Here is a 25,411-nt window from a genome sequence, read left to right on the forward strand (position 1 = left end):
TCAATGCAGGAAACCTGGGTTCAATCTCTGGGTCGGGAAGATCCCTAGAAAATGAAATGGCAACTCATTTCAATATTTTTGCCTGGGAAATCCCATGGACAGAGGAGCCTGGTGGTCTATAGTCCATGGGATCGCAAGAGTCGGAGACCACTTAACAACTAAACCACCACCACCACCACTTTACTACAATTGTAAAAACTTTTAAGTTAAACAAAAGCCCTCAAAATCATTGAGGCCTTTAAGCCAATTTTAAGGAAGTAAGTATGAATTTGGAAAATACTTTATGAATAAAGATAACTGTTGCCCCAAACTGGAAAACCCAAATATCTACAAGTAAAGGAATGGCTAAATAAGCTCTAGTATGTCTGCAATTTTATGTTTTAATAATGTTTATTATCCTGATTTTTAATATAATACAGGTTTGTCATAGAAAATTGAAGAAATAAACAACTATAAACATGAAAAGAAAAACTATCCAATATCCTCACTTGCAGAGATAGCTATTGTTAACATTTGGTCTGCTTCCTTCTAGGAATAATCATATATTTCTTATGCAAAATTGGGTGTATATTTTCCATTTAAATTTGAATCCTGTTTGTTTCAGTTTTCTGTGTATGTAATTTAGAATACACATATATAAAGAAAGAGAACACTTATTGACTTCTTACTATATAGAGAGAATAATGCTAGGCCCACTTCATAGGTGATCTGTTTAAGTTGAGGTATTATTCCCATTGTACAGATGAGGAAATTGAGATTTAGGGAAGTCAATAATTTGGTGAAAATCACACAACTCCTGAATGTTCTGGCTTCACAGCCCACACACTGAACCAAACTCTAGTCTATATCCTGAGTCATTAAATATTCTTTTAAAAACATGGTTTTAAAAGGTACTGCATACAGAATTCCCTGGTGGTCCAGTGGTTAGGACTCATCACTTTCTCATCACTCATCCCTGCCATCCCTGATTAGGAACTAAGATTCCCCCAAGTGGCCAGGCATGGCCAAAAAAAAAAAAAAAAAGCTGCTGCATAATATTTACTAACATAAATACGCCAAACATTAATTCATTCAACTCTTCTCCAAGCATTGAACATAGGTAGTTATTTCTCTTGGTTTGATTTTGTTGTTTTGGGGCTTTTTTTGGCTACACATTGCAGCTTGCAGGATCTTAATTCCCCCACCAGGGATTGAACCTCGGCCCTTGGCAGTATGAAGTCCTAACCACGGGGCCACCAGGGAATTCCCTCTCTTGGTTTCTAATATAATACTTAGAAGAACATTTTTGTGCACAAATCTTTGTCTTACAATGATTGACTCTCTTATTCCATCAGAATATATATCTGGATGTGAAGTATCAGGGTCAAATTGATAGCTACAGCTAAATTTAGGGGAGTCACTGAAAATGGCATTTTTAAAAGGGGGCTTGAGGACTTCCATAGTGGTACAGTGGATAGGAATCTGCCTGCCAATGCAGGAGACATGGGTTCCATCTCTGGTCAGGGATGACTCCACATGTTGCAGAGCAACTAAGCCCGGCATCACAACTGCTGAGCCCATGAGCCAAAGCTACTGAGCCTGTTCGCTTCAACCACTGAAGACTACTCGCTCTAGAGCCTGTGCTCCACAACAATAAGACACGGCAATGAGAAGCCCAAGCACCAACCAAGAGTAGCCCCTGCTTGCCGCAACTGCCCCCACCCAGCAACATAGACCCAGCACAGCCAAGAATAATTTTTTTAAAGGTGGGGGAGGTGGCTTGATGCGATGGGGCAGGGGGTATATGGGAAATCACTTTTGCTATTAACCTGAAACTGATCTAGAAAACAAATTCTATTTAAAAGTGTTATATTTGACTACATGGAAATAAGCTTATTGGGCTTTTTGGCTATAGTAAGGCTAGCCATCAGAAAATAGTTCAAGCCCTGGCTCTGCCACTGGCCAGCTGGGTGGCCTTGGGCAGGTCACTCCATCTCTCTGAGCCTCAGTTGCCTCACCTGTGAAATGGAACTCAGTAGTTGGGTGATGGAATGAAGTGCTGGATGTTAAGCCCCTGACATACCGTCAAGTGCCCTAGATCCTGCAGGTGACCGGGGCAGTGGCTGGGAAAAGGCCTTGCACGCTGTGGAGTGCTCCTCAGATGGGAGGGGGTGTGGTGCTCTGAGTTCCCTGGACCGGTGAGAGAAGGCTGGGTTTGGGGGCCAGGGTGGGGGCGGGAGGCTCCTCGCCCGGGGAAACGGCTCCGTGGTGGAGCAGCTGACATGCAGCTGTGCCTGTGGCCTGCGAGGCCGTCTTGTGGCTGCCTCCTCCCCCAGCCCACACGCAGGTCTGCAGCTGGGTCCTGCCTCCTCTCAGGTGGGCCATGGCTGAGTCTTGGTTGCTGCTTCTCCTGGCCCTCGGGTGTCCAGCCCTGCCCACAGGTGAGCAAACCCCTGCACCCTTCTCTGTGCCCCTCTAGTGGGCCCAAGCCCACACCCTCACTCTGGGCACCCCTGGTGTGGGAGGGATGCAGGGAGGCAGGACAGAGGTATTTGGGGTCCCCTGAGGAGGGTCTTGCCAGAAGCCCATTATCCCCTTCCCCATTGTACTCCACCTCCCAGCTATCTTGCTCTGGGGCCCCCAAGTCCTGCTCCCCCAGAGTCCACCGTGTTGGGAGGGAGGGTGCTCACCTCTTGGAGTGAGCTGGACAGGTGTGCATGATGGGTGGGGGTGGGGTAGCCTGGCTGTGGCGGGCTGTACAGGGCCATAGGACACGGGCCACACGGTGAGTCCCCGGCTCCTTCCTGTCCCGTCTCCTGCCCTCAGGGCTCAGGGTATCTCATGTTCGCTCCCAACCCCCTCTACCAATAGGTGCTTAGAAGTCTCAAGGCCTCAGTGACTTTCCAGGTGTATTGACCCCTGACCCCACCCCTACAAAGATGGGGGCTGGAGACGAAGGACTAAACTTTTGAGAATTCCGGGTTCATCTAGTAGCATGTGCATGTTCGTATGTTTGTGGTGGGGAAAGCTCCTTGACCTTTGAATCAGGACATCTCCTTGTTCTAAAGCTGGCCCCCAGTATGTCACCAGCACTCCCTTGCTAGGGAGATAAATCACACCCATGTGGAGCAGGGAGAGCCCGTGGTGGGAGACCTGTGCTCTGAAAAGGAAGCAGCCAGGGTGAGAAGGAGCAATTCTGGGAGGCTTCGTGGAGGAGGTAGATGCTGAACTCAACTCGAGGAGTGTTTCTCTATGTACAGCTGGAAAGGTTCAGGAGGCTGAGGCTCCTGGAACCCATTCTCAGCCTTTTCTCCTCCCTTTGTTCATGATGCCTTATTAATACTAGTATTGATGATACTAATCCTCATCTGCCAGGTGTTTTATGGTCATGAGCTTCATTATCCACTACAGTTTCCTTGGGTTGGTGTGATTAACCCCATTGTATTGATGGGACAATTAAGACTCAGTAAATTAAGTGGATGAATCAAAAGTCAAACCAACTCTGTCTGAGGCCATGTTCCAGGCTTGGTCCTCTGTGACATGTAGGAAAATCTTGGTCATCTTTCCAAGTGGGTTGGTCTGTGAGATTGGGAGTCACAGAGGTCTGAATCCAAACCCTGAGTGACTACTTACCATCTGCCTGCTTCTAGGTCAGTTATTTGACCTTCAAGAAATCTTTTGTGGACTTCCCTGGTGGTCCAGTGGTTGAGAATGCACACTTCCACTGTAGGGGGCACAGGTTCAATCCCTGGCCAGAGAACTTAAGACCCCATGTGCTGCATGGTACAGCCAAAAAAAAAAAAAGTTTTGTGAGCACCCCCTACCTCCAGGTCCCACAAGATTTTCTAGTGCCTTCCCTGAACCCTGGGGCATTTCTTTAGCTTGGCTGCACTTAACTCATGGTGTGAATTTGTAGGTTTTAACTTTTTTTTTTAAATATAAATTTATTTATTTTAATTGGAGGCTAATTACAATATTGTTTTGGTTTCCCCATACATCAACATGAATCCGCCATGGGTATACACGTGTTCCCCATCCTGAACCCCCTTCCCACCTCCCTTCCCTAGGTTTTAACTTTTGAGATTCTGTTTATATGAAAAGACAGCCACCCATTCAAAAATAGCATTTTGTTATATATTAAATGAGTCATCTTTATTGCAAAGAATAAGTTTGTGGAACATCAGGACTATTCTGAAAAATACAGGACAAATGTTTGCAGTACTTACATGACTTATTTTGGCTTTTTTAAAATTATAAAATAATACGGACATACACATTAAATGGGTGAATTGTATGGTATGTGAATTAAATCTAAACAAAATGCTACAGACTTAACATAAAAAAAAAAAAAAAAAACTGAGACTAATACAACAAGCACCCAAGCATAGGCCACTCAGATTAGCAAATGGTTAAAATGTTGCCACATTTGAATCAAATAGTTTTTAAAAAGAAACAAAAAGGTGCAGAGCATTTGAGTTTCTTTGATCTCATTCCATATCCTACCTCTTTCCTTTCCTCCCCAGAGGTAACCACTCTCCTGAGGCCGGCACAACAAGGTACTATGAGTATTTGTTTGCATCTGTGGCCTTTCTCATGGGATTGAAATCACTGAGAGCAGGGACAATATTTTAATTGATGTTGTATCCCCAGTGCCTGGCACACAGAGATTCAGATGTGACAGAAGTATGGATGGATGAATGGAAGGAAGGGAAGATGGATAAATGGATGGATGGATATATAGAGATTGAAAGTAGAAAGAAGAGATGTAGGGAAGATGGATGATGGTAGAAATGATGGAGGGAAGGAAGGTGGTTAGGTAGGTAAATGCAAGGAGAGAAGGATGGATGCCCGGGTAGGATAGATTGATGGTTGGTGGAAGGACTGATGGAAGAGAAACCCAGATGGAAGGATATGAGATGCGGACCTGGGAGGGCATGGACAGTTCTAGGCCCCCTACAAGTATGTGCTCTCTTGCAGGTATGGGCAGCACACCCTTCCCTTCTCTGGCCCCACCAATCACACTGCTGGTGGACGGGAAGCAGCAGACGCTGGTGGTCTGCCTGGTCCTTGACGTTGCACCCCCTGGCTTCGAGAGTCCCATCTGGTTTTCAGCTGGCAATGGCAGCTCACTGGATGCCTTCACCTATGGCCCTTCCCCAGCAGAGGATGGCACCTGGACTCGCTTGGCTCAGCTCTCCCTGTACTCCGAGGAGCTGGCAGCCTGGGACACCTTGGTCTGCCACACTGGGCCTGGGGCTGGGGACCACGGCCAGAGCACACAGCCCCTACAGCTGTCAGGTGGGGACAGGGCCTGGGCCCCCGGGGGTTGCTCCCTGCCCCCTTTCACACACTCTGGAATCAGGATGTGGTGGGAGGGAGCGCAGGCACCAGACCAAACATCTAGGTGAGGTGATGCCTGGGCTCAGAGCTGGGTGGCCTCAGGGTCCCTGAGTCCTGGGATTTGCAACTGTGATATCTCATTCAGATCCAAGCTCTGATGTGTGACTTCTGAGAGATAGTAATGGCTCCTCCATCCTGAGGTCAATACCTTTCTATGTATGCTATGCTGTGCTGTGCTTAGTTGCTCAGTTGTGACCCCATGGACTGTAGCCTGCCCCGCTCCTCTGTCCATGGGATTCTCCAGGCAAGAATACTGGAGTAGGTTGCCATGGCCACCCCCAGGGGATCTTCTCAACCCAGGGATTGAACCCAGGTCTCCCACATTGCAGGCGGACTTTTCTTTACCATCTGAGCCACAAGGGATGCCCCTCTCTATGTATACCCAGGGTTAATATCTATATCACCCTCTCTATGTATACCCAGGGTTAATATCTATATCACCGTACCTATTAGAACCAAACAATAATTAAATAGTAAATTGCTATCACTTACTTATTGTTTGCTCTGTGCCAGGGACTGTTGTAAATACTTTACATTTAGGTCATATTACCATATTACAAGTAGGCCATGCTAGTCTTCTCATTTTATAGGCACAGAGAGGTCAAGTAACATGTCCAAAGCCAGCTGTTATTATTACTGACTAGATGACTTACTTCTTTTTTTTGGATTATGTTAGTTTTCTCATCCTCCAAATGGGAACATTTGTTGAATAAATGTCCTGACTTCCAAAGAAGACTGCTAAGAAAACTGATTCCTTGTCTAAATGTGCTGAGGCATCTCTAGGGGCACAGAACAGGGAACAGTCAGGAGAGAAGATCTGGGCCCCTGACGGGACTTGCCACAGATGGGCTCAGGGTTTCCACTGCTGGTTCATTTGTCTATTTATCCAACACACCATTAAGAGTTGCCCTGAGCAGGGCAGGGGCATAGCACTGGGGTGGAGAGCACTGCCCATCCCAAGGACTCACTCCCTTTTCCTTGGTTGCCAGGAGATGCTTCCTCGGCCAGGACCTGCCTCTGGGAGCCTCTCAGGGGTGAGTACTGGGACCCAGGACCTCAGGCCCCGCCGGGCTCTGGGCTAATGTGCTCCCTTGAGGGGGCAGTGCAGGTTGGTGGGTATCCCCTGAAGAGGTTGCCTCCCTGGGTTGGGGCAAGCTGGTAGATCCTCTGACCCCAGCATCCTTTCTGGACACCAGGTTGAGAAGCGCAGGTGAGAGGTAGCAGAAGGGTCCCTGGGCAGCCCAGAGGGTTGGCCTCAGCATGAGGGGCTTGGGAGACTCTTGGGAGTCTAGGGAGCCTCAGGAGACTGGACATCTGCTGGACATAAGAGTGGTGTTCACAGCCAGGCTCTGCTTCCTGCCTGGCCTACATCCTCTTGGTTGTTGGGGGATGAAATAACATGAAGGCTAGGAAGGTGTCTGTTATTATTCCCAGCAGTCAGAGCTGAGGTTAGACATCAGGAAGGCCGTCTCCTGGTTCCCCTTCTCTGGGGAATGTTCCGTTGCGGGTGGGGCCGCGCCAGCCTCCTGGCCGCTCACCGGCTCCTCCTCTCCCGCAGGGACGCGGGCCCTGGTGCTGCGGCTCGGGGCGCTACGGCTGCTGCTCTTCAAGCTGCTGCTGTTGGACGTGCTGCTGACCTGCAGCCGCCTCCACGCCCCGCCCGCCGCGCGGGGGGACCCAGCCGGAGCGTCTGGCCCTGGGGCCCCCAGTCTCCCGGCGCCCCACGAGGTCCCCCGGGCGGATAGCCGCCTCCTCCCGCAGCCTCCGCCGCCCCGAGGATCGTCCTCAGGCCCCGCCGACCGGATTCGCCGCAATCATGGGGGCACCACAGGCCGAGGTCTCAGCGTGTCCGCCTCGCCGCCGCTGGAGCCCCGGGACCGCCGCCGCCGGGTTCACACCCGCCGCCCCCGTCGGGATCCCAGGAACCCAGTCTGGGAGGAGGGGCCGCCAGTGCTCAGGGCCTGGAGCTCGGGACCCTCCTTCAGTCTTCCCACGTCAAGCCTTGGAGCATTTCTCTGTAATCTGCCTCCTCCAGCTGACCCGAGCTTCCCCGGGGGCTAGGCTCGGTCTCCCCTTCAGACTGAGGTTCTTTCTGAGCTAAAAAAGCTTTGTCTCTCCCATTAGATTGGAAGCCCCTTGAGGGTGGTGATCCACCCAGGCACCGGGACATCTGATGTGCAGATAGTTGACAACAATTAAAGGAGAACTTATATATAACACAAGCAAACAAAAAGTATTTTAATTCATGTCTACTTTGGGAGAAGGGTATTTGGCACAATTAGAGGAGGCAGAAATCTGGGAAGGCTTCTGGAGGGTGACAGCCTGGGGAGTGGGGCTGGGGGTTGGGGAAGATACGGGCCCACCTGTCTCCTTTCCCCATCATCAGGCACTGGGTAGGCCCCCCCTCTGTCTCCTCACACTTGCCCAAACTTTCTGAGAGGTCAGGGGGAGGGGCCCAAGAACCCAGCAAGAGGGTGTGCTGGACCTGATGTGAAGGCTTGTATAGACTCGAGGGAAAAGAACAGGGCCAGGATTCCAGAGTAAAAGGATCATATCCAAGGGCAAGAGCACAGACAGTAATTCCAAAGTATACGTCATTAATCAAATAAGATCATTATTCACTTGACAAATATTCACTGAGCATCAACTCTGAGCCAGGCACTAGAGAGGTTTTTGTTTTTTGTTTCTTCAACAGGGTTCTTGCACTGATAGAATATGAGGCTCCCACAATGCAGTGTAACCTGTGTGTCCCCTGTTTATCCAGCGCTGGCAGGAAACCCAGGGTTTTCTCTCCAGTCATCACCCCAAGAATCTGGATGCTTACATGTGAATCCAGACATCTCCCCAGGGCAGCACAGGACAGTTACCTGGGTCACTGCCCCTACTGTAGTTTTCCTTCTCCCAAAGAGGCAGTGGCGAACTCCGTTCTAACACTGCCTGCCCCGCCCGGCTCCGTCCCCACCCCCCCCCCCCCACCCCGCAACACACACACAAGGTGTCAATGACATTTCCAGCTTCCCAGAGCCTCTAAGCCCTCTCAGCTGCTGCTGTTTCATGAAAACCCTCACCTCTCCTCCACTGGTCGTCTCTCACCAGCCTGTAAGAGGTTCTCCCACCTCTGTTTTGGATTCTCCGAGCCAGAGGACACAGCTTCTGGGGGTCAATCTGTCCACCAGTCCCACAGGGTCTGCTCCTTCCCTAACACACAGACTGAGGAAGGGGACGGCAGGGTGGGGGCAGGGGCGAATGCAGACTTTCTACAGCCACTGTCCCTTCCCAGCTCTCAGCCCACATGTTGAACCCAGAGCTCCCATCAAACTAATTTATGTAAGTGTGCTCTCAGAGGATCTTTTGTTTATTCTGGAAGCAAACCTCCCTGAGCTTCAGTGCTTCTCCCCATCTTGCCCGCCTTCCCCCAATCCTGCCCTGCCCCAGACTCTGAATCCCCACTGTGGCTGGCTTAACATCATTTCCCAGGAGGGCTCCTGGCCAGAGTTTGAGCCTCCCCAAGTCTTCTGAAGCCTAGAGAGCATGGAGGACCTCAGGACGGTGATATGATCCTCTCCATTGTGGAATTCTATACACCACAGCTCCTGCCTATCCAAGAGTGCCTTGTCAGCCACGGAACTGTTGGGAGCAAGAAGCTAAGATCAGGAAACGACCAGTCAATAGACTTGAGTATCAGTCCTTTAAAGTCTTTATAAAATACCATAAATATCCAACCTCCAGGAAGGAAACAGGAGGCACTGGAAACAGGGATTTATGGGCAAAAAACAGAATTTGCAGGCAACCTCCCAGAGAAGCAGCCTTGCTCTTTGTGTGTCCATAGACCACTGAGCTCAGGGGCAGAATGAAGCCATCCCCCAAAACCCAGAGAGTCCTCACCCTGATGACACAGCATAAGGAAGTTTCACTGAGCAACTCCTTGTGTCAAGAGCCCTGATGCTGGGGATGTGGACAGGGAATCAATCATTCATTAGTCAAGTCCCTGTCTGTGGGAGCTCAGAATCCAAAGATATAAATAATAGGCCAGAAAAGGAACCGAGATCACACACTAATATTAAAGTTAATGCATGAACTTTTTATAATCCTCTCGATAAGCTTTAATTCTATTAAGCTGTTCGAGCTTCCCAGGAACAAGTAAGCCTTGAACAGCAGCTAGGAGGATCACTTTGTCATCAGATAAAAACTGAGGCTCAGAGAGGAAATGATTTATTCTAGTTACCACCGGGATAAACTTAGGGTTTTATGCGACAGGCGTGTGCGTACTCAGTTGCGTCCGCGACCCTATGGGGTTTAGCCTGCCAGGTCCCTCTGTTCAAGGGATTCTGCAGGAAAGAGTAGTGGAGTGGGTTGCTATTTCCTCCTGAAGGGTATCTTCCCCACCCAGGGATCGAATCTGTATCTCCTGTGCCTCCTGCATTGCAGGCGGATTCTTCACCGTTTGAGCTGTCGGGGAAGCCTAGGGTTACTGGGTACAAAGAAAGCTGCTTGAAGGCAGGGGACTCTGAATCGTCCAAGTCTCATCCACAGCGCCTACTCGAGTGACAGTAACAACAAAAGCAATAATAATAATAAGACATAGGGCTGGCTGCTCTATGATCCCAGGGTAAGTGGCGTGCAAGAAGGCGGAGAAGGCAGTGAAAACTGTCTCTCCCATACCTTTCAGGACCGGAGCGTTGCTCCCTCTCCCCTAATCCTGGTCCTCGAGTCCCTCCCAGAGCCTCCGTTAGGAGGTGGGAAAAGATGTTGCCATAGGTCACTGAGGACACCATCCGTTCTCTCATTGGCCGAAGCCGAAAAAAGATCATCCTCCCATTCGCTAGAAGGCAAACCCCGAAAAGCCCATTGGCTGCCGAGTCCGCGGGCCTCCGTCGTTCTGGGGGCGGGCCGAGGTAGCTGGAGGGGGAGCGGGTGTGTTGGGGGGGGGGGCTCGCCGTTGCCCTGGTTACGCCGAGGCACGTGTGCAGTCCCGGAAGCGGCTCCGGGAAGCTGCCCAGCGCGCGCAGCCGGAGGAAGCACAGCCCCGGTCCGCTCGGGTCGGGTCCGGCTGGGCCATGGAGCCATTACCTGAGCCCGCGTCCGGGCCCCGACCCAGGCCCCACCGTCTTCTGCTTCTTTCCCTGCTATTGCTGCTGCTGCTGCTACTGCCGGCCCCGGAGCTGGGCCCCAGGCAAGCCCGAGCCGAGGACACCGACTGGGTTCGATTGCCCAGCAAATGCGAAGGTGAGGGGGCGGGGCCCGTGGGGAGTATCCTGCTGGGGGGCGGGGCTTGCAGAGAGGGTTGGGGGAGGGACCGTCCCGGGCTCTGAGCGGGTCTCCTTTCCTGGAACCTACTCTGTGCCTGGCACTGTGTTGGACGCTGGGAACGCAGGGGCGGCCGAGAGATCGGGTCTCGGTGCACCTGGAGCTCAGAAATCGCTGAAAACAAGCAGTTACAATGGGGGTGGTAGATGCCACGAGAGAGGAGACGCCGGGCTTTGGGGGCTGGGTGAGGAGCATCTAAATCTAGACCCCTAAATGCGGGGAAAGGCTTCCTCCTGGAAGCCCTGAGTGGTTAGGAGTTAGTTGAGTGAAGAGAAGCGAAGTCACAGATGCAGAGACCTACAGGCAAAGGACAAATTTGAGGAACTGAAAAGATTCACATGACCCGTCTTGGGGAAAGAACTTGAGACGCTCCCCTTGTGCCCTGACCACAACCGGCTGTGTGTCACCGGCCGTCTCCTCCATTAGCCGTGAGCTCCTCCAGGGCAAGGGACCTTGTCTAGGTAGCTGTTCACATACAGGCATGAGTGAACGTGGGTGAAGCTGGGGTGCTGTGGGAGTGTGTGGAGGAAGGAAGAGGGTCTGAGACCTAAGGGGTCACTTTAGGAGAAAAATAGAACCTGGGGGAACTTGGTGAGAGAGGGAGATTTTAGGGATATGGGAACACAGTGAATCCCAAAGACAGAGAGGTGGAAGTGTGGCACTTGTGTGTGTGTGAGAGAAACAGAGATAGGGAGGGAGACAGAGAAGGAGAGAGAAGCATGCCAGCACACACACCAGCCAAGGCCCTACCTTTTTTTCCCTCATCTCCATTTCTCAGTTTTGTCCTCAGACTTTTACACACACTCCTACGTTCTCACCTCTCTAACCCCAGCCCCTCACCCCTGAAAGCTGGCTATAAACCGGTTGCATCCTAATTCAAAGCCTGTAGCCAGCCAGATATTTCCTGAGCACTGAGAAGTGTGGGTGGTTTGGGAGGCGTAATCCTTTCATTTGAGAGATTAAAGGTGAGTTGCTTCAGAGATGAGCTGACCTCACTGGTCAGCCTTCCAGTATGGGTTCTAGCCTGTACTTTCTCCCTCACTCTCTTGAACAGACAGTCACAGGGTTCTAATGCCTTCCTTTCACTCTTCTGGCCACAGCTAAGATCCTTTGGGGATTTTACTTCCCCTTCTCATTTTCTATCTTATTCTGATGCCAAAGAGCCCTTATGGTTTCTCTTATTGTTCTCACAGCCTAAGAAGCACACACTTCTTTTCCATAGGAGACTCATAAAAGCCTAGAGCTGGCAAAAATCTTTAGATCATTCTAATCCAACCTGATTTTGTAGGTAATTGATAAAGAATAAAAGAGAAGAGATTTTCAGTCATGGGATGGCTTAACCTAAGTGTATATTTACTTTTATTATCACTGTGACACCTTAGTTATTAAGTGCTGACTGTCTGGCCCACAAAGCCTGCCTCTGGCTTAGTAGCCTGAGTAGAAGAGGCCTTGGCACAGAGAAAAGAGAACCTGCCCAGAAAGAAGTGGGTGGATGTTCACGGGGATCTAGGGTCTATGCCATGAGCCTCCTCCAAGTCTGGTTCTGGGTGGGATCCCCAGAGGGGGTCTTGAAGAGGTAAGGTTTGGGAGAGTTGAGAAGCAAGGTTGTATTTGATGGATATGAGAGAAATCGATTGATGGGTTCCAACCCCCTGGGCTTGGCATACTACATAGTGAGCACCTGGGAGGGGGGAGCACAGGAGTCAGAAAAATCATAAGCTCACACAGAGTACAGGACTGAAGAGGGCAGGAGCCTCGGTGGCCCTGGATGGAGAGCCAGGGAGGCGAGACACCCTCAGTTCATCCTGGACTCTGAGATCAGTGGCTGACGTTTTGGAATCTTAATGTGTTCCAAGTTCTCCAAGCCATCTATTAATGCATATGTTATAAAAGTTCACCAAGCAGGCCTGCAGGGGATTTGTTTGTTTTGGTGGTAAATTGGTTTTCTATCCAACTCTGCTGTTGTTATTAAAACAATGCTGTTGACATTTAGCCTGCAGATCATATTCCATTCAGAGGCATCAGAAGCTGCTCTATCACAAGCACAGTCTCTCCGGGCAGTATTTATCAAGTATCCAGCACATACCAAGTCCCAAAATAGAGGAATAAGGAAGAAATTCAGCCCATGATCCTCTCTTTGAGTGCCCTTGTAGTCTAATTGGAGAGTCACATGAGATGATCAAGGCCCTTGGTGAGAGCATGGGTCCTACAGTGTCTCAGGATGAAATCAAGAGCAGGTGGGACTCATCCAGAAGGGCTTCCTGGGGGAGCAGGCTTTTAAGATAAGGTGGAGAGAAAGGACAGACAAGCCCTGAAGCCCTAGAGGGCATCACGCACTTTCCTAAGGCCCCAAGCACTGCACACATTGAGTAGTAGCAGTCCTTATGCAATGGTAATTATTTGTTTACACTTCTTTCTGCTCCATTAGACTGAGTATCTGGGAGGGAGGGACCTTGTTTTCCTCTCTGTATCCCCAGGCAGTGCCTGACACGTAGGAGTTGCTTAATAACTATTTGAAGAAGAATAAGAGGAAATGAGAAAATAAATGTACAAAAACAGTAGAAACAGGCCTGTAGGGGGAAATGGAGCAAATTAACTTGGTAGGAATAGAGAACTGGTGTTGAAATAACATATGAAATCAAGAAATGAAATAGCCATAAAAAACATCTTGGGAACAATTGGGGAATTTGAACATGGACTGAGTATTAGATGAGATAGGAATTGTTGTTAAATCTTCCAAGCATGGTGGTGGTTTTATGATTAGTAGGGGAAGGTCCTTGTTCTTAGGAAGTGCTCGATGACTTGTTTAGGAGCAAAGATCATGATGTCTTGTAGCTTATTTTCAAAATGGTTTAGCAAAAACAGTGCGTATATTGTTGACATCTATTATTATCACATTGCTTTATATTATAAATTGGAAATAGTGGTAAATCACTGTTGTGTTTTTTGGTTTTTTTTTTAACTAACAGCTCTTTTTGTTCTTTTTTCTTTCTTTTTTAATTTATTTTTCTTCTTTACTAACAACTCTTGACTGTGGTGTAAGGTGTATGGTTATTCATTGTACTCTTTCAGCTTTTCTGTATGTTTGAAATTCTTTTCAGTGACATGAATGATTGTCGGGATAGGGGACAGGAAGGAGCTGGGAGAAATGGAGACAGTAGAATGAGGGCCCAGAGAGGACAGGGGGCAGTGGGTCTTGGAGCCTACTTTCACCCACTGAACTCTACTGCTGGTCTGGTGCTGACTCCTTTCTCTGCCCCAAGCATCAACTCAACCCAGTCCTGCGGAGGCGTCCCCTTGGGTCTCTTGCTGGGAGCCGGCTCCCAGCAAAGACTCAGATGCACTCAGTCGGTGGTGCTGTGTCTTCTTTCCCCAGTGTGTAAATATGTTGCTGTGGAGCTGAAGTCAGCCTTTGAGGAAACTGGCAAGACCAAGGAGGTGATCGACACAGGCTATGGCATCCTGGACCGGAAGGCCTCAGGCGTCAAGTATACCAAGTCGTAAGTAGAGGGGAGGGAGAGGGGCACCAGCCTGCCCTGCTTTGTTCCTTGAGGCATCAGCGTCGTGAAGTTCCCTTCTCCCTCCCCACTAGGCAGACCCACAAAAAGGAGGCAGCTCTAACTGAGACCCAGGTTTGCCCACTGATTCTACCCTGAACTGATTGTATGGCCTTCCGAAATCCCCAAGTGCCCCTGGGCTTCACATCCTTCATCTGTAAAAGCAAGACTATTGGACCTCACCAGTGATTCCCAGTGATTGGAATTTATGGATCAGTCTTTAAAAATATAGGATTGCTGGGAAATTCCCTGGTGGTCCAGTGGTTAGGGCTGGACATTTTTCATTGCCATGGCCCAGGTTCAATCCCTGGTCAGGGAACTAAGATCCTGCAAGCTGCTCAGGGCAGCCAGAAAAAAACAGGCTTACCAACTTTTATACCTTGCCAGGTATAAATATTGAAAACAAACCAAAAAGCGTTTCCATCAACTATGATCATCCTTTCAAAATGAAACACTATCTCGACATCAAATATCCATACATTTTGCTTTATTTTTTTTAATCTAGCTAATCATTTAACTTTATATTTAAAAAACAACAACAACAACTTTCTTCCCATAGAGCTGTTACAATTGTGTCTCTCTGGTCTGTGTTCCAGCATTTCAGAGCCCCCCTGATGACCTATCTCCCTCCCAGCTCTGCCTTCCCGTTGGTGAGCCGTGCAGGTGCTGGGGTTGGAGGGTTGGACCCCTAACCCGCAGGGTCGAGGAGGGGAGCTCAGGCAGGGACTGTCTTGTGCTGCTGTCTCGGCAGGGACTTAAGGTTAATTGAAGTCACGGAGACCATTTGCAAGCGGCTCCTGGACTACAGCCTGCACAAGGAGAGGACCGGCAGCAACCGATTTGCTAAGGTTGGCTTTGTATATGCCCTTCCTCCCCACTGGGGCCGGGCTTCGGGTCTCAGTGTGTCTCCTGGTCTGGGTGCCATCAGAAGATCATGCCCTGGGAGCTTCCCTCCTCGGCAGCTCCCTGTTCTTTATCCATTGCCATCTGCATCCCTCCCGTCCTGAGCGGCCTGACTTTTCAGTGCAGGTGGGCACATTCCTGATGTCTGGGCCTGCCCCCTGGGGTCCTGCCTCAGCCTAGGACAGAAACGCTCCCGGGTGGCAGCCCCCTTGGGGTCAGAGCACTTTGTGCAGGGAGAACTCAGGATTCGCAGAACTGTGGGAGTTTAGAGGAGATGTCAGAAAACTCTTGGGGAGGGGGTGATGGCTGCCGTATCCCTTCTCTGGGCCCATGGGGCCCTACCTGGACCTCCATCATGATGCCCTTTATGACATTTATTGCACTCACCATGTACACGAATGCTTCTTTCACTGGAGAATGAGCTTCCTTGCAGCAAGGCCCATGTTTCCTTTTTTAAAAATTTCCCCTTGTGCTATTTATTTTTCTATCCACAAAAGAAAGGTGCATGAATGTGTGAAAAAATAAAGTGAATCAGTTTAAGTTCTGATCCAAAATGAGATGTGTGATGGGAAAACAGATCCGTACAACAGCAGTCTTGCCCTGGCCCAGGGTTTTAAAGTCCCATCAAAAACTGGATGTCTTCCCTTTCCTCTTCTTTGCTCTTGCCCCACCTCACACATTCTGCTTGAAGACTGTGTCACACGGATGCAGTGGCTCAGAAGTCAATACACCTGTGTGAGCTCACCACTCTCATACCCAGAATCTACCAGCCACACAATTCCAGGGAGTGGCTTGACAATAAACTGACAATAAACTCTCTTCTGTGGCTGAATGATGCCAGGACTCCTGGACATTGATAAGATGTCATCCTACCCACCTATCTCCATACCCCTCCCCGTATACCTGTTGCCATGTGTCTTTCCAAAAGGATCCAGAGGGGGTTGTGAGGGGTCTGGAGGCTCATGTGTCTCCTGTCACTCCTATAAGGGCCCATGTTTCTTTATCTCTGCATCTTCTATGCCTGGTAGAAGAGCTGTCTCCCACACTTCTCCACCTAAGTACCCTTCTAGAAAAGGAGATCCTTCAGAAACCCTTGGGAAACCTAGAGAAATACTTCTAAGCCACAAAAGTCCTAGGTTTTATCTTTATAATTTGTATTAACATTGTACTTGGTAATAAACCCATGTTTAACGTAACAATGTTTAATTTTACTTTCTATAGCGAAAAAATTAGAAGCAGCCTGACCATTCACTAGTAGGGGAGTGGTTAAGTAAATTGGCCATTCAGTGGACTCTTAGGCAAACTGTACAATGAAGAATGAGGTAGTTCTTTATGAGTTGAACTAAAATCACCTCCAGAGTATAGTTGTTTAGTCGCTAAGTTACGTCCAACTCTTTTGCGACCCTATGGACTATAGCCCTCCAGGCTTCTCTGTCCATGAGATTTCCCAGGCAAGAATAGTGGAGTGGGTAGCCATTTCCTTCTCCAGGGGATCTTCCTGACCCAGGGATGGAACCTGAGTTTCCTGCATTGGCAGGCAGATTCTTTACCACTGAGCCACCTGGGAAGCCCTCTCCAAAGGATATTATTAAGTAAAAAAACGCACAGTGCAGAATGGTGTATATGATACGTACATACAGCTGCTTGTGCGGGGGTGGAGGAGAGGCTATTTTTGTGTGCGTAGTGGCTCGTGTCCACTTGCGTGGTCTCTGGGAGACAGAAGAAACAGGTAGTGTGTTGTCTCTGTGGAGAAGACCTAGGTGGCGGGCAGAAATAATTTCGTACAGAGCCAAGAGTCTTCCCTGCCTCGGCTGTGCTTCTTCCCAGCAAGGAAAGGTACAAGTTGTGGGAAGAACCAGAAGTAGGGAGTGGGCTGGACACGGGGGAGGCCACAGTGAGGGGAAAGAGACAGGACCAGTTTATTATCCTGGAAAGGAGTACTTGCTCAAAGGGCCCCGAGAGCAACCTTTCCGAAAGGAGGAGGTGTGGGGAGGCAGGACAGGCTGTGTGTGTGGAGGGGTTGTGGGACGCAGGCCACAAAGAGGGGAGGGGAAGGTGAGGATGAGCGTGAGAAGCTGGAGAGGGTCCTGACCTTAGCGGGGTCCCTGGGTCTCCAGCCGCACCGGGAGAGGAGCAGGGCAGGGAGGGGAAGGGTCTCTGCCTCTCACATCCCATCGTGTCTTCCAGGGCATGTCAGAGACCTTTGAGACGCTGCACAACCTGGTGCACAAAGGGGTCAAGGTGGTGATGGACATCCCCTATGAGCTGTGGAACGAGACCTCGGCAGAGGTGGCCGACCTCAAGAAGCAGGTAGGGGCCCCGCCGCCGCCCGGCCTCAGTGAGGGCAGGTCGTCAGTTGACGAGGGCCACCGGGAGCCTGGGGACTGTGGTCAAGCCGTCTCACCCCGCCTCTGGCTACGGCCTCCTTGGGGGAGTCACAGCCACCAGCCCGGTGGGTGGCGAGACGAGGCTTAGGCTCGCCCGGCTCCCCCGGGAGAGGCCAGGCCCGGGCGTTGCCGACGTGAGGCCTTGCGGTTAACAGTGCGACGTCTTGGTGGAGGAGTTCGAGGAGGTGATCGAGGACTGGTACAGGAACCACCAGGAGGAGGACCTGACTCAGTTCCTCTGCGCCAACCACGTGCTGAAGGGCAAGGACGCCAGTGAGTCCCAAGGCAGCAGGGCTGGGCCCTCCATGCTCCCCCCTCAGGGGAGGCGGGTGAGGAGAGGATGCAAAAGAAATAAGAAATGGCGGCGTTGGAGCCTCCATCCTCAGGGGGCTGGATGGTACAGGGCGGGGTCAGGGCCTGGTGCCTCAGATGCCCCCCCGACGGGCCGGGGGGACCCCAGCGAAGCAGAGCTGGGGCCAGATCGCATCACCGCCCCCAGTGGCTCTGCAGCCCGAGCTCCTCACTCAGCCAGGCAGCCAGCCTGTTGAGGGTGTGTCTCCTCCTCCCTGCAGGCTGCCTGGCAGAACAGTGGTCTGGCAAGAAGGGGGACACAGCCGCCCTGGGAAGCAAGAAATCCAAGAAGAAGAGCGGCCGGGCCAAGGGCTTGGGCGGTGGCAGCAGCAAACAGAGGAAGGAGCTGGGCGACCTCGACAGAGACCCCAGCCCCGAGGAGGACGAGGGCATCCAGAAGGCTTCCCCGCTCACACACAGCCCCCCTGACGAGCTCTGAGCCTAACCCAGTGGCTCTTGCTGACTGAGAGCCTGAGCTGGGAGCCCAAGGGTCTGGGCCCCTGGCTTCCGCAGATGGAGCAGCGCAGGGCCTCAGCAGTGCCTGCCTGGCCAGTGCCGCCTCCTGCCGTGGAAACTCCAGCCCCGGGAGAACTTGGATCAGCTGCGGGCAGCCCGGGCCGGCCTCTTCCCTCTGCCCAGCGTTCCTATCCCGACCCAGACTTCAGGCGGGCCCCACGATCTCAGGACTGCCCAGGACTCCAGTGTGAACTCCAGTGGGCAGGTGTTGAGTTGGACCCGGGACTGGGGCTCCAGAGCCCCCCACCCCCTCTCTCCTCTAGCACCAGCTCCTCCTCCCCGCACCCCCTCTTCCTGTGGACACCTTGTGCTCTGCCCGGCCCTCCCCTGGGGCTCACAGAGTAAAAACCTTTCGGCCTTTTTCATTCATATTTCTGAGTCCCCTTCAGCTCCTCAGAGGGGCCGGAGCCCCCCTTCACTCTTTCCTGCCCCCCTGCTCCCGCCTTGGGGGCTGAGGATGGAAGGCTGTTCCTGTAAACCTGCCCGCTGTGGGGAAAGCAGGTTGAGGGAGGGCCCTGGGGTGAGGGCTGGGCCTTGGGTATGGGGTGGGCATAGAGCTCCGGCCCTGCCCCTCAGCTGCCTGTGGTTTCCCTGAGCTGCTCAGGCCAGGAGAGCCGTCCTCACTCCTTCCCGGCCTCCCACCTCCCCTCTCCCCCTGCAAGGCCTTCCCGTTGGTTGTGTAAAGTGTGCACGGTGACCCCACCAGCCCCAGCCCCCCCTCTCCACGTCCTGCCTCTTGGCTTCTGGCCTCTTGATCTTGACCCTTGTTCCCTGATGACCATACCTGACCACTCTGCATTCCCTAGCTCTTGTGCCAGGAACCCACAGGGGAGGACAGCCAAGCCCCCAACAACACTGGTTACACCGTGTTCTCTGGGAGCAGGGGACGAACAGCAAGGCTGGCCTCTGAGGAGAAGGGGTGGGAGGCACCTCCCGGGCTGTCCTGAGGGCAGAGATCAGTGGTGGCGTCAGAAGCGGTAGTGGTGACGGCTGCGGGTAGTCCGTGCTTTAACCCTACGGGTGCCCCAGACTCCAGCTTCTGGCAAAAATGCTCTGGGTTCCCCTCACAAGGGCTGGGGACAGCCAGGCCACAGAGAGTGGAGCAGACTGGAAGCTGCTGCTGCCCTGAGTCACGAAGCTTGGAGCAGGCCCCCAGAGGATGGTTCTTTGTGGCGTAATCCCCGCCTCACTGACTGCAGTGCAGAGACTATCCCCACGTTGGAGGGGCTGTGGGCCGAGAAGCCATTCGAGACTCTGGGCCCAGCCTGGACTGTTTTGAGTGTAGGAGATGACTGGGGAGGGGTCAGGCATTGGAACTCAGGGCTAGGGAACCATTTGCGGCCCCCTGTAGACAGTTTGGTGGCCAGTCTCTGACTCTCCCTTCCTGTCACTGTTTCACAGCTCTTCAGTGCTTGGCTTAATTCTGTCCCCAGAGCTTCGTTGTCCTGTGAGTAGGTTGAGACAAAGACTAGGAGCCCAATCCCAGGCCTAGGCCTGGACCGGAGGGAGGGCAGCATGGTGACTGCTCTGCTCTTTGACCTGCGGCTGCTGGAGGATGAGCGCCCTCACCCGCACCCCGCACCCTGCACCCCACCCCCTGGTCCCCACAAGGCCAGGTATGTTGCACACTCTAGCTCTCCACCCACCCACCCACTCTAGCAGGCAGCTTCTCCCTGGCCCAGCCTAGGAAAGAGCAGGATCCACTTCCCAGGTTTTCCTTTCCCTCTCCCCACCACACATACCAGCCTTTCTGAGCTTGACTACAGCCTCCCGCTTTCCCACACCCCTTCTCTCCATAAGGTGAGAGGTCTGGCTAAGCTCAAGTGAACCTGATCTCAGTCCCCTTAGTAGAAACCCAATCAGAATGGTGTCTTGTACCCTCACGTGGACCCGAGTCACTTGGATGCTTGTCAGCCAGACAGATGTCTGGGTGCTGCTCAGACTTGCCAGTCTGGGGATCTAGGAGTCGGCCTGGCTCTTAGGAGGAGGTCAGCTGGAACCCACTTCACCGGGAGAAATTTGGATGTTGTGTTAAGAGGGGCTGGGACCTCAATGAAGCCACACTGGAAGGAAGTCTTGTCCTCAGAAACGTGAATTGTCAGCACCTCAGAGAGGATGTGTCTCTGTTGAAGACTTTCATCATCCAGAACCTCAAAGGCTAATGGACTAGCCACAAGTCCAGTTTGTTCAAGTGCAGCGACAGTCAAGTCTCAGGGGTTGGGGCTCTGCAGGCTCAGAAGTGGCTGCATCAGGGCCCCTGTGTATCTGTTTGAAGGCACAGCTCCTAGGAGGCAGGCTCCTCTATTTCCAAGTCCCTGGGTGGTGGTTCCCTGCAACATGTTTTTGCACCTTAGCGGTGCTTTTCATATCTTTGACTCCCCTCTGTCAGACAGTTGTTTTAATAAAAAGTTTTGTTAGAATTAGACACTTGACCGCCAGAATTCCTGCCAGAAAATGATAGACAAGCCCCTGAGGCTTGGAGTTTGACTGAAAACCCCTTAAATGTGGAAACCGTGCAGTTCACAGCTTGTCCACACGTCAGAGCAGCCCTAAATCACTTTAGTTCACAAGTACAAACAAAATTCCTCTTCTTATGCTTTGATCCTGAAAGAAAAGCACATTTTTTTTTCCTGACAGATGCACAGTCCCTGCCTAACTGGTTTAAAGAAGGACTCTGTGTACTAATCCTAGCGGCAGAGCCAGCAGAATCCCTCTTGACCATCCCCTGATGGCCTGGTTTGTGCTATTGAGGAATTTCACTGGAACAATAATAATATAGTAGCCACTGTTTTTTGAATGCATATTATCGTGGCAAGCACCGCTCTACATGCTTTTACATAATTAACTGATTTAATACAGCTGTGATCTACACAAGGCCATGAAGTTTTAAACACATTATTGAATAATACACAAAGTACGTATATCATAAATGTACAGTTCAATGAGTTTTTATGAACTGAATACCAAAATCAACCAGCGTGAAGATCACAAAACACTATTACCACCAACCCCACACATTCTACAAAAAGAAAAGGGATTTTGGTCTACTTTGTTCACTGCTCGATCCCCAGTGATTAATACAGCCCCTGGCACAGGGTAGCTGCTTCCCCCCAGCTCCCTGCCACACTGCAGGGCTCATGGGATCTTAGTTCCTCCATGAGGGATTGAACCCAAGCCCTTGGCAGTGAAAGCTCAGAGTCCTAACCACTGGACCACTGGGGAATTCCCAGAGTATCTAAATATCTGATGAATGAGTGGAGCACAGAAAGGTCAAATAACTTGCCCAGACGGCACATTTAGGAAGTGAGCCAACCAGGTTGTGAACCCAGAAAGAATGGCTTCAGCGTCCTGTGGCTCAGCCTCTGACATAGAGCTTTGCAGCCACAGCTGGTTGGCTCGTCCACCCTCTTCCCCTTACCTGGCTCTCCAGAAGGCAGGCCGAAGACCAGTTGCTGTCCAGTAGTCTATTTATGTCTTCAGAGTTTAAAGCTGGACATGCAGTTAAAAGACTTGAATTAACCTTCAAGTCTTTCTCCCTGTTCAAAATTAACAGTTGTGTGTATAGCTTAAAGGCAGCTTGGGGGCTTCCCTGGTAGCTCAGTGGTAAAGAATCCCCCTGCATATACAGGGGAGACAGGTTGATTCCTAATCTGGGAAGATCCCACATGCTGTGGAGCAACTAAGCCTGTGCACCACAGCTATTGAGCCTGTGCTCTAGAGCTCAGGAGCCGCAACTACTGAGCCCTCGTAATACAATTGCTAAAGCCTGAGTCCCCTAGAGTCAGTGCTCCAGAACAAGAGAAACCACCGCAGTGAGAACCCCCTGCACTGCAATTGGAGAAAAGCCAGCAACGAAGACACAGTGCAGCCAAAAATAAATAAATATTATTTTTTTTAAAGGCAGCTTGACCCTTACTGCTGCCCTTAAGGGCTGACTTCTTACAATTTCTTTAAAAGGAATCCAATTTTACTCATTCTTTCTTTAAAAGTGTATTCTCCACCTATTAAACTTCCACTAAAATGGTTGTGATTCTCTACTGGGAGATGTAGGGACACCTGGAGATGGGAGAAGTTGACCGGCTGCATTACCAGCTCCAGGGGTGGTAACATCTCCTAACATCATCACTCTTCTAAAGTAGAAAAGGTTCTCTGTCCAAAAAACAAACAAACAAAGCAAGACACTCAAAAGTCAGGTGTTAGTTTTTAAATTTATTTATTTGTTTTTGGCTGCATTGGGTCTTCGTTGCTGCATGCGGGCTTTCTCTAGTTGCAGGGCTCAGGCTTCTCACTGTGGTGGTTTCTCGTTTCAGAGCGTGGGCTCTAAGGTGTGTAGGCTTCAGTAGTTGTGGCTCACTGGCTTAGTTGCCCAGCAGCATGTGGACTATTCCTGGACCAGGGATCGAACCCATATCCCATGAACTGGCAGGCAGATTCTCAACCACTGGGCCACCAGAGAAGTCCCCAGGTGTTATTTTGTTAGAATTGCTGGCCAAAGTGGTCTTGGTATTTTATCATTCCTTTCATCAATATGTGACAGCATGTGCCAAGTCACCTGTTTCAGTGAGCAGTGTGTTACCAGGGCTCAAATGGTGTGTCATTTTTACATGAGAGAACAGCTCAGTGAATTCCCCGGTGGTCCATAGTTAGGACTCTGAGCTGTCACTGCCTAGGGCCCAGGTTCAATCCCTGGCTGGGGAACTGAGGTCCCACAAGCTGCAAAAAACTAAACAACAAAACAAACAAGCAAATAATAATAATAAAAAACCCAGATCAGTGAGGTCAATATATTCACAAGAGATTTTGCTGGAGGTTAGCACATTGATGAAATACTCATAGATGCACTAAGCTTAATAGTAATGTTAGTTAGTTCAGTTAGTTCAGTCACTCAGTCAAGTCCAACTCTTTGCGACCCCATGAATCGCAGCACACCAGGCCTCCCTGTCCATCACCAACTCCCGGAGTTCACCCAAACTCATGTGCATCGAGTCGGTGATACCATCCAGCCATCTCATCCTCTGTCGTCCCCTTCTCCTCCTGCCCCCAATCCCTCCCAGCATCAGAGTCTTTTCCAATGAGTCAACTCTTCACATGAGGTAGCCAAAGTATTGGAGCTTCAGCTTTAGCATCAGTCCTTCCACAGAGTGTAATAGTAATGTAGCCACCACCAATTAGTGCTACCACCCACCCATATAGGGACCAATTTTACACTTACTTGATGGGACTTTATTAAAGCACATTGAGTCGTACATCATATGTTGAAAAGGCTAAGAAAGGATCCACTGTGATAAAAATCCATTAGCAGACTTCATGTGGGCATCACCGTGGTCAATCTGGGTAGTCAGCAGAGAAGATTTTTTTTCAGCAGCTTGAACTAGAGTTTGGAAATTGGCATCACTCCATTGAACAATGAATTTCTACCTGTTCTGAATCAAAACAAAGACATCCAGAAGGTCTTCCATTTGTAGTTACTGTAAATAATTCCAATCTTAAGATTTTAATGTGTCCTTAAATAGGTATAGTGTGTCCTTAAATAGGTATAGTGTGTTATAGGTATAGGTATAATGTGTCCTTAAATAGGTATAGTCATAGAGTTTGTTCCATTGCAGCCATATTCCCAACCTAGAATCTCTTTCTAAACATATACATTTGGGGAGGATTCCCAGGTGGCTCAGCGGTAAAGAATTCACCTGTCAATGCAGGAGCCTCAAGAGGCGCAGGTTTGATCCCTGGGTTAGGAAGATCTCTGGAGGAGGAAATGGCAACACACTCCAGTATTCTTGCCTGGAGAATCCCATTCTTATTTTCAGCCGAGTCAAACTATAAATTGATTTATATTATGACTTTCCCTTCCTCGGCCCAGGGCCTCAGATTTGGGTTATCTAAAATTTACAGTGACTAACCAAGTAAAATAAAAGGCAGTTTTGATATATTTCGGTGGGCAGAGAACACGGACAAATAATTTAGCAATGAAGGACTGCAATTACGTGGTACATTTTGGTAGTGATTAAAGAAGATTACAACAATTAGATACAATTTTCTACCCAGTGAGATATCCATGAGTAATATCTTCATGTAGAGAAGCGTTGAAACAAACATTTATTTTGGGTGACAGTATCAATTAATAGAAAAATTCCATTTGGAAAATGGTTCCATCATAACCATCTACATGTTCACTCTTTTGAAAAATTATGGGTGCATTTTAAATGTTCATAACATGGGGAGTGATTAAACAAGTCATAGCACATCCTCTCAGTGTAGCCAGAAATGATGCTCGAGGCCAGGTAATTTATGGTCAAGAGAAGAAAGTATGTTTTGACAGTTAAAAGTAAAAAGAAAGAAAAAAGGTCCATGAAATTTTATATGTACTCTGATCTTGACTTTTTTTTTAATGCCTCTGAATGAGAAAGAAATCAAATAATTACTAACTTCAGAACAAAAATCTTATCTTTGAAATGAAAAGTATATTTAGAAGCTATAATTTTTAATAAAAAAGAAACTATTTTTTTAAAAATCCAAATTTACTATCAGCATTCATATTATTTTTTTAAAAATCCTATTATAAACTCCCCAGTACAATGTCTTTCTAAGCATGTGGCCAAAGATCCATCTGTAGCATGGTGTGAGCACAAGATTCTACTACCTGCGGGTGGGCAGGCCCATTTGAGGTCCTTTGTGAGCTAATATTTTCTATTGAAAGATAAGAATGATTACATATCTTTGGGGTTCCTCCAGCTCCAGGATTCTATAGATGGTAAAAGTGGGAGGGGAGTGGAGGATCCTTTGTTCTAAATTCCGTATCTTAGCTCTTTATTTCCTTGCTGTGTGTTGGCTGCTCCCTAGTTGCGGTGTGTGAGCTTCTCATTGTGGCAGCCTCCCTTACTGCGGAGCACAGGCTCTAGGTAAGTGGGCTCAGTAGTTATGGCTGAAGGAGGAAACAGAACAGGCTCTATCTTGAAAGCAGGACTCCATCTTGGGCCGGACTGTGGACTTTGAGCTATATGCCCAGTATCT

The 25,411-nt window shown here is 49.9% G+C and overlaps 2 protein-coding genes and 1 long non-coding RNA gene across 4 annotated transcripts; 2 read left to right on the forward strand and 1 right to left on the reverse strand.

Moving 5' to 3' along the window:
• Nucleotides 1–2,303: 2,303 nt before the first annotated feature.
• Nucleotides 2,304–7,606, forward strand: PTCRA (pre T cell antigen receptor alpha). The gene is made up of 5 exons (XM_086371732.1): nt 2,304–2,420; nt 4,503–4,535; nt 4,957–5,277; nt 6,369–6,413; nt 6,938–7,606. Exons 1-5 carry the CDS (start codon nt 2,363–2,365, stop codon nt 7,438–7,440), a joined length of 960 nt encoding a protein of 319 aa, XP_086227858.1. The 5' UTR covers nt 2,304–2,362; the 3' UTR covers nt 7,441–7,606.
• A 1,833-nt stretch (nt 7,607–9,439) lies between these two features.
• LOC147346816 (uncharacterized) lies at nt 9,440–10,294 on the reverse strand. The gene is made up of 2 exons (XR_015153215.1): nt 10,042–10,294; nt 9,440–9,915 (listed from the first exon to the last, which is right to left on the reverse strand). It is a non-coding gene; the product is annotated as an uncharacterized LOC147346816 (long non-coding RNA).
• A 71-nt stretch (nt 10,295–10,365) lies between these two features.
• Nucleotides 10,366–18,769, forward strand: CNPY3 (canopy FGF signaling regulator 3). Of its 2 annotated transcripts, none has more exons than XM_086371735.1 (6): nt 10,366–10,605; nt 14,063–14,186; nt 14,995–15,091; nt 17,334–17,456; nt 17,689–17,806; nt 18,106–18,769. In XM_086371735.1, the coding sequence occupies exons 1-6, from the start codon at nt 10,437–10,439 to the stop codon at nt 18,321–18,323; spliced, it is 849 nt and encodes a 282-aa protein (XP_086227861.1). In that variant the 5' UTR covers nt 10,366–10,436; the 3' UTR covers nt 18,324–18,769. The 2 variants fall into 2 exon arrangements, with proteins under 2 accessions (XP_086227861.1, XP_086227862.1); XM_086371736.1 differs by lacking the exon at nt 10,366–10,605 and adding an exon at nt 14,840–14,893 and having other exon boundaries at nt 14,061–14,186.
• Nucleotides 18,770–25,411: the final 6,642 nt, after the last annotated feature.

This window comes from Bos grunniens, chromosome 23 (assembly GCF_055505025.1).
Source record: "Bos grunniens cultivar Pamir isolate PY7600 chromosome 23, Bosgru_T2T1.0, whole genome shotgun sequence".
NCBI classification, from domain to species: domain Eukaryota; kingdom Metazoa; phylum Chordata; class Mammalia; order Artiodactyla; family Bovidae; genus Bos; species Bos grunniens.